Source organism: Podarcis raffonei, chromosome 6, assembly GCF_027172205.1.
Source record: "Podarcis raffonei isolate rPodRaf1 chromosome 6, rPodRaf1.pri, whole genome shotgun sequence".
In the NCBI taxonomy this organism is placed as follows: domain Eukaryota; kingdom Metazoa; phylum Chordata; class Lepidosauria; order Squamata; family Lacertidae; genus Podarcis; species Podarcis raffonei.
This window is the reverse complement of record NC_070607.1, coordinates 98,706,657-98,719,676: the sequence shown is the minus strand read 5'-3', so window position 1 is coordinate 98,719,676 and position 13,020 is coordinate 98,706,657. Positions and strand designations below refer to the sequence as shown.

Genomic DNA, 13,020 nt, shown 5'->3' with positions numbered 1-13,020 from the left:
ACTATGTGTTTATTCATTTCCCCCCCTTTGTACACTGCTTGGGTTTTTCAAACTATATTAAAGTTGTGATCCTGTTAAGCCATGACTCCTGCATTGGACCAGATGACTCTTTGCATCCCTTCCAACTCTTGTTGTTGTTTAGTCGTTTAGTCATGTCCGACTCTTCGTGACCCCCTGGACCAGAGCACGCCAGGCACTCCTGTCTTCCACTGCCTCCTGCAGTTTGGTCAAACACATGCTGGTAGCTTTGAGAACACTGCCCAACCATCTCGTCCTCTGCCGTCCCCTTCTCCTTGTGCCCTCCATCTTTCCCAACATCAGGGTCTTTTCCAGGGAGTTGAGTCTTCTCATGAGGTGGCCAAAGTATTGGCGCCTCAGCTTCAGGATCTGTCCTTCCAGTGAGCACTCAGGGCTGATTCCTTCAGAATGGATAGGTTTGATCTTCTTGCAGTCTACCCTCCGATAATTCTGTGATCAGAAGCTAATAGTTTCCGCCTGGTCTTTCCCTCTCTCCCCTTTTGGGATGGGACTGAAGCTCAGTGGGCAGAATACCTCCCCTGAAGTCTACTGCCAGCCAGTGCCGACAACATTGGGCAAGGTGTAGCAATGATCTGAGACTTCCTATATTTAAGAGCCTTGCTGTCTATGATGTGTTCACAGAAACCTTCTTGTTGCTTGACTCACTCCTCCTCCTGCTCTGCTTTCATTCTATTGCCTCTGCCAGGTCAGATAACATCTTCTGTTCCTCCCTCTCCTGGGAGGAGCCATCGCTCACTCCCTGTTCTTGGCTGAAGGAGTCCTGGCAGGCAGGCGTAGGATCTGGCCCTGGGGCTTTCCTCCATGAGTGACATGTCTGTTTGGATGTGCATGCTAGAGAGAGGCGTCCCCACAAAACACAGGCTGACACAACACTCAGTCTCCCTCTGCTCCTGTGAGACATGTAGTGGGAAGCTGAGAGAAGGAGGGAAGACCCCACATGGTGTCTCCATGCCCCTGTGGCAAGCTGGGCTCCCTTTCTGCTTCCTGGGACAGGGGACACCTACGTAGATTGGCAGTTACCTTGCTTGGGTTGTCCCTTTTTATTGATGCTGTCCAGACTTCTGTCCCTTCTTCCTTCACCTCCTTCTTTGGGAATCCCCCATTGAACCTGTTTTCTGAGATATAAGTGAGTCATGGGCTGGGCAGTAGACTTAGCTTGTTCACCATGTGGTGGGGTGGCCGTCTCCTCCTTGTGGGGCTCCTTGCTCTCTGGGGTCAACTGACACCTGCCTCCAGCCAGAATCCAGGTAAGCACTTTCTCCTCCTTCTCCCAGTTCAGCTCTGTTCCCACCTCACCTGGAACCTCTTCTTCTCATGAAAGCAGCTCAGGTGGGCAATGACATCCACTTTGGAGAAGAGGATATACCTGCCTCCTGCAGCCAAGAGGCCCTTTCCCTTTGGCACGGCTGATGCCCTCTTTCTGAATGCCCCAGGCACAAGCCCACCCAGACTCAAGGCTGGCATTGGGTCTCCTGGGTTTTGGCTGCACTTCCCCTGGTGCTTGGAAGCACCTGGTTGCAGCTCCTCAGCTGTGCGATTCTTTGCATTTTGATAACAGAAGGGCCACGCCTAGGACAGAGTCATCATTGCCTGCCTACGAATGGGGTGCTGGCTTGGAAAGGTTCCTCTCCAGTCACTCAGATACTCCAGCCTTTCCCAACCAATCCATTCCTTTATGCTTTCTGTTCATTCTGGGTGGAGCTGAAAGATTCCCAAATGTGCTGTCAGTTCCTTCTGCATGGGATATAAAGCCTTCTGGGCGCAGGCAGGGGACTCAGACCTGCTTCGCCATGAAGTCCATCGGCCTCTGCCTGGTTGCGCTCCTTGCCCTCTGGGGTGACCTGGCTCCTGTCATTGGTCAGATGCCTCCAGGTGAGTGTCTCCTTGGACTCCCTTGTCCCAGTCTCCATCTTTCTAAGCCCCCATGGGAAACACTCTCTAAGGCAGCCTCCCTCTGAATTGGCCGCAATTCCCATGAGCCTCTGCAGCTTCTGGCTGTGCTGGCTTGGGGCTCCTGTATGAAACCCTGTATGGGTAGCTGAAAGAGTCCTCATCGCCAGGAAACCACTGTCTCCTGTTCCATAGCTTCCCCTTCCCTATAGATCCTGCTGTCAGGGGCAAGAGGGATCAGACTTGAGGTGGGTGAAATGATCTTATGGGCCGATGATCTTATGTTTTCAGAATTTAAAAAAGAACTTTATGTTCGCAAGAGCAGGCCTTTTCTGCAATGGCTCCCTGTTTGTGCAATGATTTCCCCAGGGAGATTTGCCTGGCACCTTCATTATAAACCATTAGGCACCAGGCAAAAACATTCCTCACTAACCAGGCCTTTAGCTGATTGTCCTCCCAATGCCCTTTTAAAATGCCTTGGGGGTGGTTTATTGGGTTGGCGTTTATTGGGGGGTTGTTTGATTGTGTATTTTGTGTTTTTATATTGTGACTTTATCCTGTGAACTGCCCTGAGACTTGAGGTATAGGGTGGTTTGCAAAGAAGAAGAAGAAGAATTGTTATTTTTCTAGAAAAAGAGGTGTCAGAACTCACCATGAACACCTCCCTCATTCCCTAAGAATGGCAATGGCACCTACCTGAGAGGAACTCACTGAGTTCTGGCTGAAAAGAACCCCGGATAATAATTCACCCAAACCATTTCAGAATAGTGCTGTTGGTCAGACATAGATATTACGGGTCACTTTGTAGCTGTGCTGCTTTTACGTATTGTTACGATGTGTTTATTCATTCCCCCCCCCCCTTTGTACTTTGGTTGGGTTTTTCAACCTGTATTAAAGTTGTGGTGTCCTGTTTAGCTATCACTCGTGCGTTGGACCAGATGACTGTCTGCATCCCTTCCAACTCTACCCTCTAATAATTCTGTGATCAGAAGCTAATAGTTTCCACCTAGTCTTTCCCTCTCTCCCCCTTTGTGATGGGGCTGAAGCTCAGTGGGCAGAATACCACCCTTGAAGTCTACTGCCAGCCAGTGCCGACAATATTGGGCAAGGTGTAGCAATGATCTGACGCTTCCTATATTTAAGAGCCCCGCTGTCTATGATGTGTTCACAGAAACCTTCTTGTTGCTTGACTCACTCCTCCTCCTGCTCTGCTTTTATTTTATTGCTGTTTTCCCGCTGCCTCTCTCCTAACGGTGAAGCTAGCATGAGCCTTCGTAGGATCATAGAAACACAGATTGGGAGAGTTGGGAGAGACCACCAGGACCCCTTGCAATGCAGGGATATTTTGCCCAATGTGGGGTTCAAACCCATGACCCTGAAGTTAAGAGTCTCATGCTCTTTCACCTGAGCTAGTGTTGCCTCTGCCAGGTCAGATAACATCTTCTGTTCCTCCCTCTCCTGGGAGGAGCCATCGCTCACTCCCTGTTCTTGCGTGAAGGAGTCCTGGCAGGCAGGGTCAGATCTGGCCCTGGGGCTTTCCTCCATGCGTAACATCTCAGTTTGGATCTGCTTGCTAGAAAGAGGTGTCCCCACAAAACACAGGCTGACTCAACACTCAGTCTCCCTCTTCTCCTGTGACAGATGTGGTGGGAAGCTGAGAGAAGGACGGAGGACCCCACATGGTGTCTCCATGCCCCTGTGGCAAGCTGGGCTCCCTTTCTTTCTTTCTTTTTAATAATTTTTATTAATTTTCCAACATACATTTATAATATCCAATCTAAATTTATCACATATTTTCTCTTTTGGACCTCCTTCAGCCTCTCTAACAATCATCCATTATTCCATTTTTTAATTACACATTTCCTAATTTTTATATTGCATTTTATATACCTTCACCCTCTTATTTTTCTTTAACGCAATATTCCCCAAGCATTCACAGAACTTCTTGAAATCCCACCAGCGTTATTTGCTCATCACATATACATTTCAAATAATCTGAAAATTTTCCCCAATCTTCGATGAACTTTTGGTCTCGTAGATATCTGATCTTCCCCGTTAGTTTATCTAGTTCTGCATAGTCCATCAGTTTCATTCTCCATTCTTCTAACGTCGGTAGTTGTTCCAGTTTCCATTTTTGGGCCAGTAGTATTCTTGCTGCAGTTACTGCGTATTGGAAAAGTTTACAGTCCTTTCTATTTATCTCATTTCCTACTATTCCTAAAAGAAAGGCCTCTGGTTTCTTAACAAATGTATATTTCAACATCTTTTTCAACTCATTATATATAAATTCCCAGAAACCCTTCACCTTCTTGCAATCCCACCACATATGGTAAAATGTTCCCTCTTTTTCTTTACATTTCCAACACTTATTACATGTTTTATACATTTTTGCCCTTTCTTTTTTTTTTTATTATATTTTTATTAAAGAATTTTTTTATAACCACAAAAACATAACATTACAATACAATAAACACAACAAATACACAAACAAACAAAAACAAAAACAAAAACAAGTACAATTTCAGATCTTAATTTCTTATACCTTTCTTCTCCGACTTCCTCATGCCTCCCTTTTCTGTATTCCAATTTCTAGTCAATTATTCAAAAAATCTTCCCTTATTTTAATTTAATTTTATCTTCCTTATTCTCCTTGTCTTAACCGTTACTAATAGTAACCATTTACTTTCTAGTCCAACATCATTCTAACTTTCATTAATTTTGTAATATTTCTTTAAATAGTCCTTAAATTTTTTCCATTCTTCTTCCGCTGCTTCTCTTCCCTGGTTTCGGATTCTGCTCGTCATTTCTGCCAGGCCCATGTAGTCAATCACCTTCATCTGCCATTCTTCCAGAGTGGGTAGATCTTGTGTCTTCCAGTACTTCGCAATGAGTATTCTTGCTGCTGTTGTAGCATACATAAAAAAAGTTATATCCGTCTTTAACACCCCTTGGCCGACAATACCCAAGAGAAAGGCCTCTGGTTTCTTAGGGAAGGTATATTTAAATACCTTTTTCAGTTCATTATAGATCATTTCCCAGAATGCCTTAATCTTCGGGCACGTCCACCAGAGGTGAAAGAATGTACCTTCCTTTTCCTTACATTTCCAACATTTATTATCAGGCAAATGGTAAATCTTTGCAAGCTTGACTGGGGTTATGTACCACCTATAGATCATCTTCATAATATTTTCTCTTAAGGCATTACATGCCGTAAATTTCATCCCGGTGGTCCACAACTTCTCCCAGTCAGCAAACAAAATGTTATGACCAATGTCCTGAGCCCATTTAATCATACTTGATTTAACCGTTTCATCTTGTGTATTCCATTTCAGCAGCAAATTATACATTTTTGACAAGTTTCTAGTGCTGGATTCTAACAATTCAGTCTCCAATTTTGATTTTTCCACCTGGAAGCCAACTTTACTGTCCATTTTAAACACTTCATTTATTTGATGATAGTGCAACCAATCTCTCACTTTCCCTTTTAGTTTCTCAAAACTCTGCAATCTCAGTCTGTCCCCTTCCTTTTCCAGAATTTCCCAATATCTTGGCCATTTAGACTCCATATTTAACTTTTTAACTGCCTTAGCTTCCATTGGCGACAACCCATTTTTGCCCTTTCTCCTTCCTGGGACAGGTGGACACCTACGTATATTGCCAGGCTTTATTGATTCGGCTACCTGGCTTTGGTTGTCCCTTTTTATTGAGGCTACTGCATTTTGACCTCTCTCTCTCTCTCTCTCTCTCTCTCTCTCTCTCTCTCTCTCTCTTTCTCCATCACAGGGAAGCCTGGCACCTGTCCTACTCTGATCCAAAACAATGACACCCAGTGCGGCCAATTCTGCTCTACGGACAACAGCTGCCCAGGGAGTGAGCGCTGCTGCCAGACTGCCTGTGGGCATCAGTGCACGCTCCCACTTGAGGGTAAGCAGCAGCCCCTCTTTTTTGGGGGAGAAATGAAGTCAGGAACCTCCCATCTGCCTCACCTTCTGACCCAGAGGTGCTCTTGACCACCCATCCATACCCATGGTCTCTATTTGGGTGGAAAACTCAGGCAGGGATCCCCTTTGGGTGACCTGGTTGGCCACTGTGAGAAGAGGTTGCTGGACTAGGTGGGCCATTGGCCTGATCCAGCAGGCCCTTCTTAGCTTCTTACATTCTCCTTTCATCCCCAGACCAGCCCGGCTTCTGCCCCAGGTGGAGCCCCCAGCCAGACCAGGCTGAGAACTGCTCAACGAATTGCAACAACGACCAGGACTGTGGCTTAGGACTCTACTTGCCAATCCAGAAGTGCTGCAGCAACGGGTGTGGACAGACTTGCCAGGTGGCTGAAGAAGGTATCCCTTGGGTGGGGAGAGAGATGGGGACCTTGTGGGATGTGAAATACAAGAGCAGTCAAGTACAACATTCCTAGAGTGAACATGTTTGCACATGGGGGGGAATGTTTGTCCAGCCAGCAGGTAAACTTCCTGTTTCCTCCTAGGCTGGGACAGGCTTCCTCTGCATGTGAATAGAGGTGGGTGTGGCCTCACCTGTGCAGGTAACAAAAGCATAGGACTGGCCGCCATCTCTCTCTCTTTGACTACTTTTGTCAAAGAAGCAACGTCTGCTTAGCCAAAGATGTTCTCTCGGCGTCCAGCCAAGAGAGAACAAAGGTACTGTCTTCTTATGAGATAGTTTCCAGGTGTATGTTACTTTTCTAAGCTAAGTCTGCCTTCTGGGATCTGATAGTGAACAGAATGTGAGTAAACTCTTTTTATACTTTTATAGAAGACTGTGTTGTGTCTTATCTTTTATGAGGGAATAAGGGGGAAATACCAGAACAGTTATTATAGAGGCTTTAGTGAGCCTGAGCAAACACATCTGCTGTGAGTTTAAAAGGGGAAATGTTACTCTGCTAAATTGTGAACTTGTTAACACAAGTTGGAAAGGCTGTAATCAAACAATATATCCTCTCCTGCATCCCTGAACATTCCCACAGACCTGATGGGGGTGGCGAGGGGAGCAACTGAGTTCTTGTAGATGGGAGAACCAGTGTTAAATCCTGCGCAGGAAGAGATGCTGGGGCTCAAGCCCACTTGGCTTCCACTCACGCAGTTGCCATTCCCTAATGCCAAGCTGTATGGTGGTGGCTGCCAGTGGTAGGAGCATCACAGGGGGAAATGAACTCTGACATGCTCAGATGTTTCCCCCTTTCAACAATTTCCTCACATGTTCCAGGAGTGAGTCCTGGCATAGCAAACACAATTCCAGGGCTTTTCTTGGTGGCATGGGCCACCAAGCGCATTTCGGAAATATCCAGAGATATGCATATGAAGCTGTAAACACAGAAGTTATTAGGAGAAAGGACGTCTTCACACAGCAGCACATAGTTGAACTATGGAACTCGCTCCCACAGGAGGCGATGGCGGACACCAACCTGGGACTCAGCTATACAGCTGCAAATAAAACGTTTTCAGTGTGTTGTAAAGTGCAGTATACAAATGTAACACTAGGTGGTGATGGTGAGCTATGTTTTTCAAAAAGCACTTCACAACCTTTCTTATACATGTCTAGATTCCACACTAGAAGGCAGATTCACAGAGGAGGAGAGGGTTCTCAGTGACTTCTAGTAGGATGGCTCTGTTTGCCTCCACGGTTGGAGGCAGCGATGCTTCTGAAGGCCAGCTGCTGGAAACCCCAGGAGGGCAGAGGGCTCTTGTGCTTGGGTCCTTCTTGTGGGTTTCCCATTGAAGCATCCAGTTGGCCCCTGGAGAAAATGGGCCATTGGCCTGATCCAGAAGGCTCTTCTTGTGTTTTTATGGAGTGGGTGGGTGAGCAGGGAAAGTCAGAGAACCTGGACTTAAGGGGGGTGATGTTGCACAGCCCAGCATGGACGGACTTAATAGGGGCATCCATGGGCTTTCCTGTCCAGAGATAAAGCTGGACACATGCCTCTGTCAAGCAGGAAGGGCTACAAAGGGTCATCTAGTTAGCTCCCGCTTGGACAACTGCAACGCGCTCTACGTGGGGCTACCTTTGAAGGTGACCCGGAAACTGCAACTAATCCAGAATGCGGCAGCTAGACTGGTGACTGGGAGCGGCCGCTGAGACCACATAACGCCGGTCCTGAGAGATCTGCATTGGCTTCCAGTACGTTTCCAAGCACAATTCAAAGTGTTGGTGCTGACCTTTAAAACCTTAAACGGCCTCGACCCAGTATACCTGAAGGAGCGTCTCCACCCCCATCATCAAGCCCGGACACTGAGGTCCAGCTCCGAGGGCCTTCTGGCAGTTCCCTCACTGCGAGAAGCCAAGTTACAGGGAACCAGACAAGGGCCTTCTTGGTAGTGGCGCCTGCCCTGTGGAACACCCTCCCTTCAGATGTGAAGGAAATAAGCAGCTATCTTATCTTTAAAAGACATCTGAAGGCAGCCCTTTTTAATATTTAATGCTGTATTGTTTTCAACACTCGATTGGGAGCTGTCCAGAGTTTCTGGGGAAACTCAGCCAGATGGGTGGGGTATAAATAAATTATTATTATTATTATCATCAGTCCCACCCCCTATCTCCCCATCTCTTTTTTTCCAGAGCACCCTGGCATGTGCTCAAAAGTGGAACTGGTGCGCACGTTTGCCCCCTGCAATGACACCTGCAGAGACGACCGAGAGTGCCCCCTCACCCAGAAGTGCTGCTTCACCGGGTGCAGCCGGAGCTGCATGGACTCAGGTACTGGCAAAGCCCCTGACCCCTTCTCCCCCCACCCTCTCTTCTCTGGGCAACTGGTGGAGGCAGCAGCCGCAGTGCCAACTTAAGTGCCCTGGAGCCTGAGAAGCTCCTCTCATGGACCTCCATTCATTCTGCCTCCAACAGTTCGTGGTGACAGATGCCAGTTGCTGCCTGAAGATGGAATATGCAACGCACACTTGATACGTTACTACTACAACCCATCACAGAAGAAGTGCAACCAGTTCATCTATGGTGGCTGCTCGGGCAACCGCAACATGTTTGAGACAAAGGAGGCCTGCGAGGAAGCCTGCGGGAAAATCAGCCCAGGTACTAAGAGTGGGACCCACCAGAAATTCATTTTATTGGCTTCGTTGATTGTGTTTATCGCCCACCTTCATTTCCATGGAGCTCACGGCTGCATGCGCCGTTCTCTCCCTTCCTCATTTAATCCCCACAACAACAACACTGTGAGGGAGGCTAAGAGAGGAAGCGACTGGCCCAAGTCACCCAATGAGCTTCATCATGTTTTGAAATTGAGGTTTTTCGGGATTGGTGTGTTTTTGCAGACCTCGGAAGGAGAGCTTTGGGTGGGAGCTTTGGCAAAGGGTTGAGAGGCAAGAGGGCTGCAGAGATCTGAACCAGTGGCCACAAGCAGGTCCCCCAAATTCAGTCCCTGAGCTGGACTTGCCAAATAGCCCAAGGCACAATCCTCTCTGTCTGGAAAGAGAAGGCTCCATGACTCCTTGCCCCATTATGGAGGGGCTTTGCATTATTCCTATGGAGGAATGTTGCATTCTGAGGCCAAAGGAAAGGACTGGACCCTGATTAAAATAATACACGAGGCTTGACCAGCAAGGCTCTCGGAGGAAGTGCATAACGCCACACCCTTCTCCAGGCCGTTTTATTAACAGAAGAACCCTTTACACACTGTTCGTAAGAACCAATCAGATTTCCTCTGAGCATTTCAAAAACCCCACGTGGGGACAAAATTAAACTACAAAAGCTAATTTAAGCATGCATACATTCTGGGGTAAATAAAACAGGACTAAAGAAGGAATGCATTCAGCAACCCCGGAGGTCATAAACAAGCAGTAAACATGATAGGAAGGATGGCACGGAAGATAGGGACCTTTATCACCTTCATGTGAAAAACTATTCCCTGGCCCTAAGATTAACAAAACCAAGGAAGGGTACATGAAAGAAACTGCCTACTATCTTTTATGGCCTAGGATGCCTGGTGCAGCAACTGGCAACTGGGCTGTGTGTTTAGAATGCTTATACGTGCCTGTCAGACAGAAGAGAAACAGGCAGTAGAGGAAAAATGGCATAGATGTAGAAGCTTGTGGGATTTGATCAGAAATTATTGTCAATGAATCAAACCCAGTCAACGCAGTGCTTTCATCGCGGACACAATGGGGGGATGCATATTTTATAATTCCTCATAGTAATCTCATCTGATCACTACAGAGGAATCCATGCAGGGAACATGAAGTTGGAATTAAAAACTCTTGACACCTTCCTGCCCTAAGTAAAACCTCTCTGCTTCCTCTTTCTCCCCCTTCTGTGGCCTCAGAGGTCTGCAAGCTGCCAAAGGACCCTGGCCCATGTGAGGGTTATTCACAATTTTACTACTACAACTCAGCCACCAGGAAGTGCGAGATATTCGTCTATGGGCTCTGCAGGGGGAATGGCAATCGGTTTCGCACCAAACTGGAGTGCATGATGGTCTGCGGGAACTTAGGTAAGATTCATTCTCTCTCTCTCTCTCTCTCTCTCTCTCTCTCTCTCTCTCTCTCTGTGTGTGTGTGTGTGTGGTGGGCAGGGGGCAGACTGTGGGGCTCCACAGGCGTCTATCTCAGCTGGGCTGCTGGCACCATCCTGTCCTATGCATGGACGAACTTAAGGATGGTGGATCTCCCCCTTATCACAATGGAGGAAGGGGCTTGAGGAGCTTCAAGAGGAGCCAGACTTGAAGCACATGGGATGGGGGACATCTGGCTTGACCGCAGTACATGTGAAAAGGAAACGGGGGCCCTAATAGACCACAAGCTTAGCATGAGTCAAAAGAGTGATGCAACAGCAAAGAAAGCTCATGCAATCCTAGGCTGCCTCACCAGAAGTCTATTGTCCAGATCAAGGGAAGTCATAGTATTGCTCTAGGCTCACCTGGAGTTGTGTGTTGAGTTCTGGGCACCTCAGTTTCAGAAGGATAGTGACAAGCTGGAAGGTGTGCAGAGGAAGGCGGCCAAGATGATCAAGGGTCTGCAAACCAAGCCTCATGAGAAACAGTTGGGGGAGTTGGGAATGTTTAGCCTGGGAAAGAGGAGACTGAGAGGAAACATGATAGACATCTTCAAAAACCTAAAGGGTTGTCAAATGGGGGATTGAGCAAGCCTGTTTTCTCCTGCTCTTGAGGGTGGGACTCATAGCTGTCAACGTTTCCCTTTGTTAAGGGAAATTCCCTTATTCCAAATAGGATTCCTTGCAAGAAAAGGGAAAAGTTGACGGCTATGGTAGGACTCCAACCAATGTCTGCAACTTACAGGAAAGGAAATTACAACTAAACATCAGGAAGAACCTTCTGAAAGTAAGAGTCATTCAACAGTGGAAGATGGCGAACTTTCCTTCCTTGGAGGTTTATAAGCAGAGGTTGGATGACCATCTGTCATGGATGCTTTAAATGAGATTCCTTCTTGCAGGGGTTGGACTAGATGACCCTTGGGGTCCATTTCAACTCTACAATTCTATTATTCTATCATTGCTTCTGCCTGCCCTAAGGGGCACATGCCCTATTACTTGGCTGACTCTTTTTCTTTTCTTCCCCCAGAAAACTCCACTAAGGAGGACTGAGTCCCTCAGTGTGATCACCTTGTCTGAGAAGACCCCAACCCCAGAACAGACACCAGTGTGTTGCCATGCCCCCTCCCTCTCTCTCTGGGGAGGCTTCTGTGGGATCATCTAACCCCCAATAAAACCTGAGCTTTCTGGCATGCGCTGAGTCTGGTTCTTGCATTGCATGGCATGAGGCCTGAAGAGGGGCCCCACATCCACTGCTGCCCCACTGGGGGGAAAACATCCCTCAAAGCCCCTCAGCTGGGGAGATTTGGGCCTGGGGCTGGGAATTGAAGTGGATAATCAGTGGTTCTCAAACCTTTTTGGGTCACTGCCCCCTTGGTTCCATAAACTCATCCCCAGTGAATTTACCCTGTGAAAAGGAGCATTCAGAGTAGTGGTTTGAACCAACCCCATAAAGAAAATAATAACACTGTGAGATTCACATTACCAAGCCAGAGCCAGGAGGGTCCTTCCACTGAACCTAGGAACCAAGTGCTTCCCAAGCCCCTCAGTGGCCAAATGCCCAGAGGGGGCAGCAGGTGGGAAGGCATGGAGGGCCCGCCTTCAGGCGAGAGGGTTGGCCTGTTCAAGGGGGCAGAACTCGGAAGAAGCTGCTGGGGGTCAGAGACTCAAGAAGGCTCAGTTTGGCTGCTGGAGCAAGTGGCTGCCTTGGAGCTGCCAGAGTTTCTACAAGACCCAACCTGAGGCAGCCCCTCCGCACTGCCCAGGAGCTGCACTTGGGCTGGGGAGAAGATCCAGTGGCCAGTCATTCCAGCCCTACACTGCCTGCCCTTGTGGTCCTCTGTCCTGCACTTGGAAATCCTGGAATGCTGAGCAGGCCAGATGGGGTGGCAGAAGGATTTGGTGGGAGCAGACTTCATGCCACCAGTCAGCAGATCCCAGGCCTGCCTGTCTTGTTCTGCCTGGGGAGCCGTTCCCCGAAATGGGTCTTGCCAGCTGGGAAGTGGAGGTTCCTGGCAGGTGGCTTTTCTCAGAAGAACGCTCTTCCCACCTATGCCCTTCCTCCTCCATGTAAGAACAAGACACATTCATTTCACAGAATCATAGACTTGCAGAGTTGGAAGGGATCCAAAGCGTTATCTTGTCCAACCCCTTGAAATTATTATGAATTGTGAGCGGGGACCCGTAAAAACCACAGGCGGGTGAAGCCTGTGGCCGTGGGACTCGGCGGGCACCTTTTTGCGCCCCCCCAATCGGCAAAGGAGCTCAATTTTGGGTCCCGGAGCTGAGCGGGGAAGTGGCGCTGTGCTGTGAGTCGTCTGCTTGTTCCGTGGAGCGAAGCCGCTAAGCCGTTGCCGGAGAGCGCTGCCTTCTTCCTTGAAAATTGAAACTAAGACCAACGATCCGTGAGTAGGATTAATTCGACTATTAAAGGAACTGATTTAAAAGATCTGGTACCGAAGGCGGGGAGGTATAAAAAGGAAGTCTGCCTCCCGTTTTTTTTGTAAAGAAGTGAAGCAATGAACTTGCAAGCAGGAATTTAAAAGGACGTTGTTAAAGTTTGCAATCCGAACATTAAACAAGTTT

At 47.9% G+C, this 13,020-nt stretch overlaps 1 protein-coding gene across 1 annotated transcript; it reads left to right on the top strand.

Annotated features, from left to right (window-relative positions):
* Positions 1-422: 422 nt before the first annotated feature.
* On the top strand, positions 423-11,603 carry LOC128415494 (WAP four-disulfide core domain protein 3-like). Its single transcript, XM_053391734.1, has 8 exons — positions 423-1,354; positions 1,791-1,911; positions 5,713-5,853; positions 6,105-6,266; positions 8,500-8,637; positions 8,782-8,964; positions 10,211-10,378; positions 11,465-11,603. The coding sequence occupies exons 1-8, from the start codon at positions 1,205-1,207 to the stop codon at positions 11,485-11,487; spliced, it is 1,086 nt and encodes a 361-aa protein (XP_053247709.1). The 5' UTR covers positions 423-1,204; the 3' UTR covers positions 11,488-11,603.
* The last annotated feature ends 1,417 nt before the right edge of the window (positions 11,604-13,020 follow it).

Excerpts from the sequence above, each read along its gene's own strand:
- LOC128415494 (XM_053391734.1), top strand. The coding sequence starts at position 1,205 with ATGTGGTGGGGTGGCCGTCTCCTCCTTGTGGGGCTCCTTGCTCTCTGG. Across the intron at positions 5,854-6,104 it reads GTGCACGCTCCCACTTGAGG|ACCAGCCCGGCTTCTGCCCC; the intron begins GTAAGCAGCAGC and ends TTTCATCCCCAG. Across the intron at positions 8,638-8,781 it reads CCGGAGCTGCATGGACTCAG|TTCGTGGTGACAGATGCCAG; the intron begins GTACTGGCAAAG and ends TGCCTCCAACAG.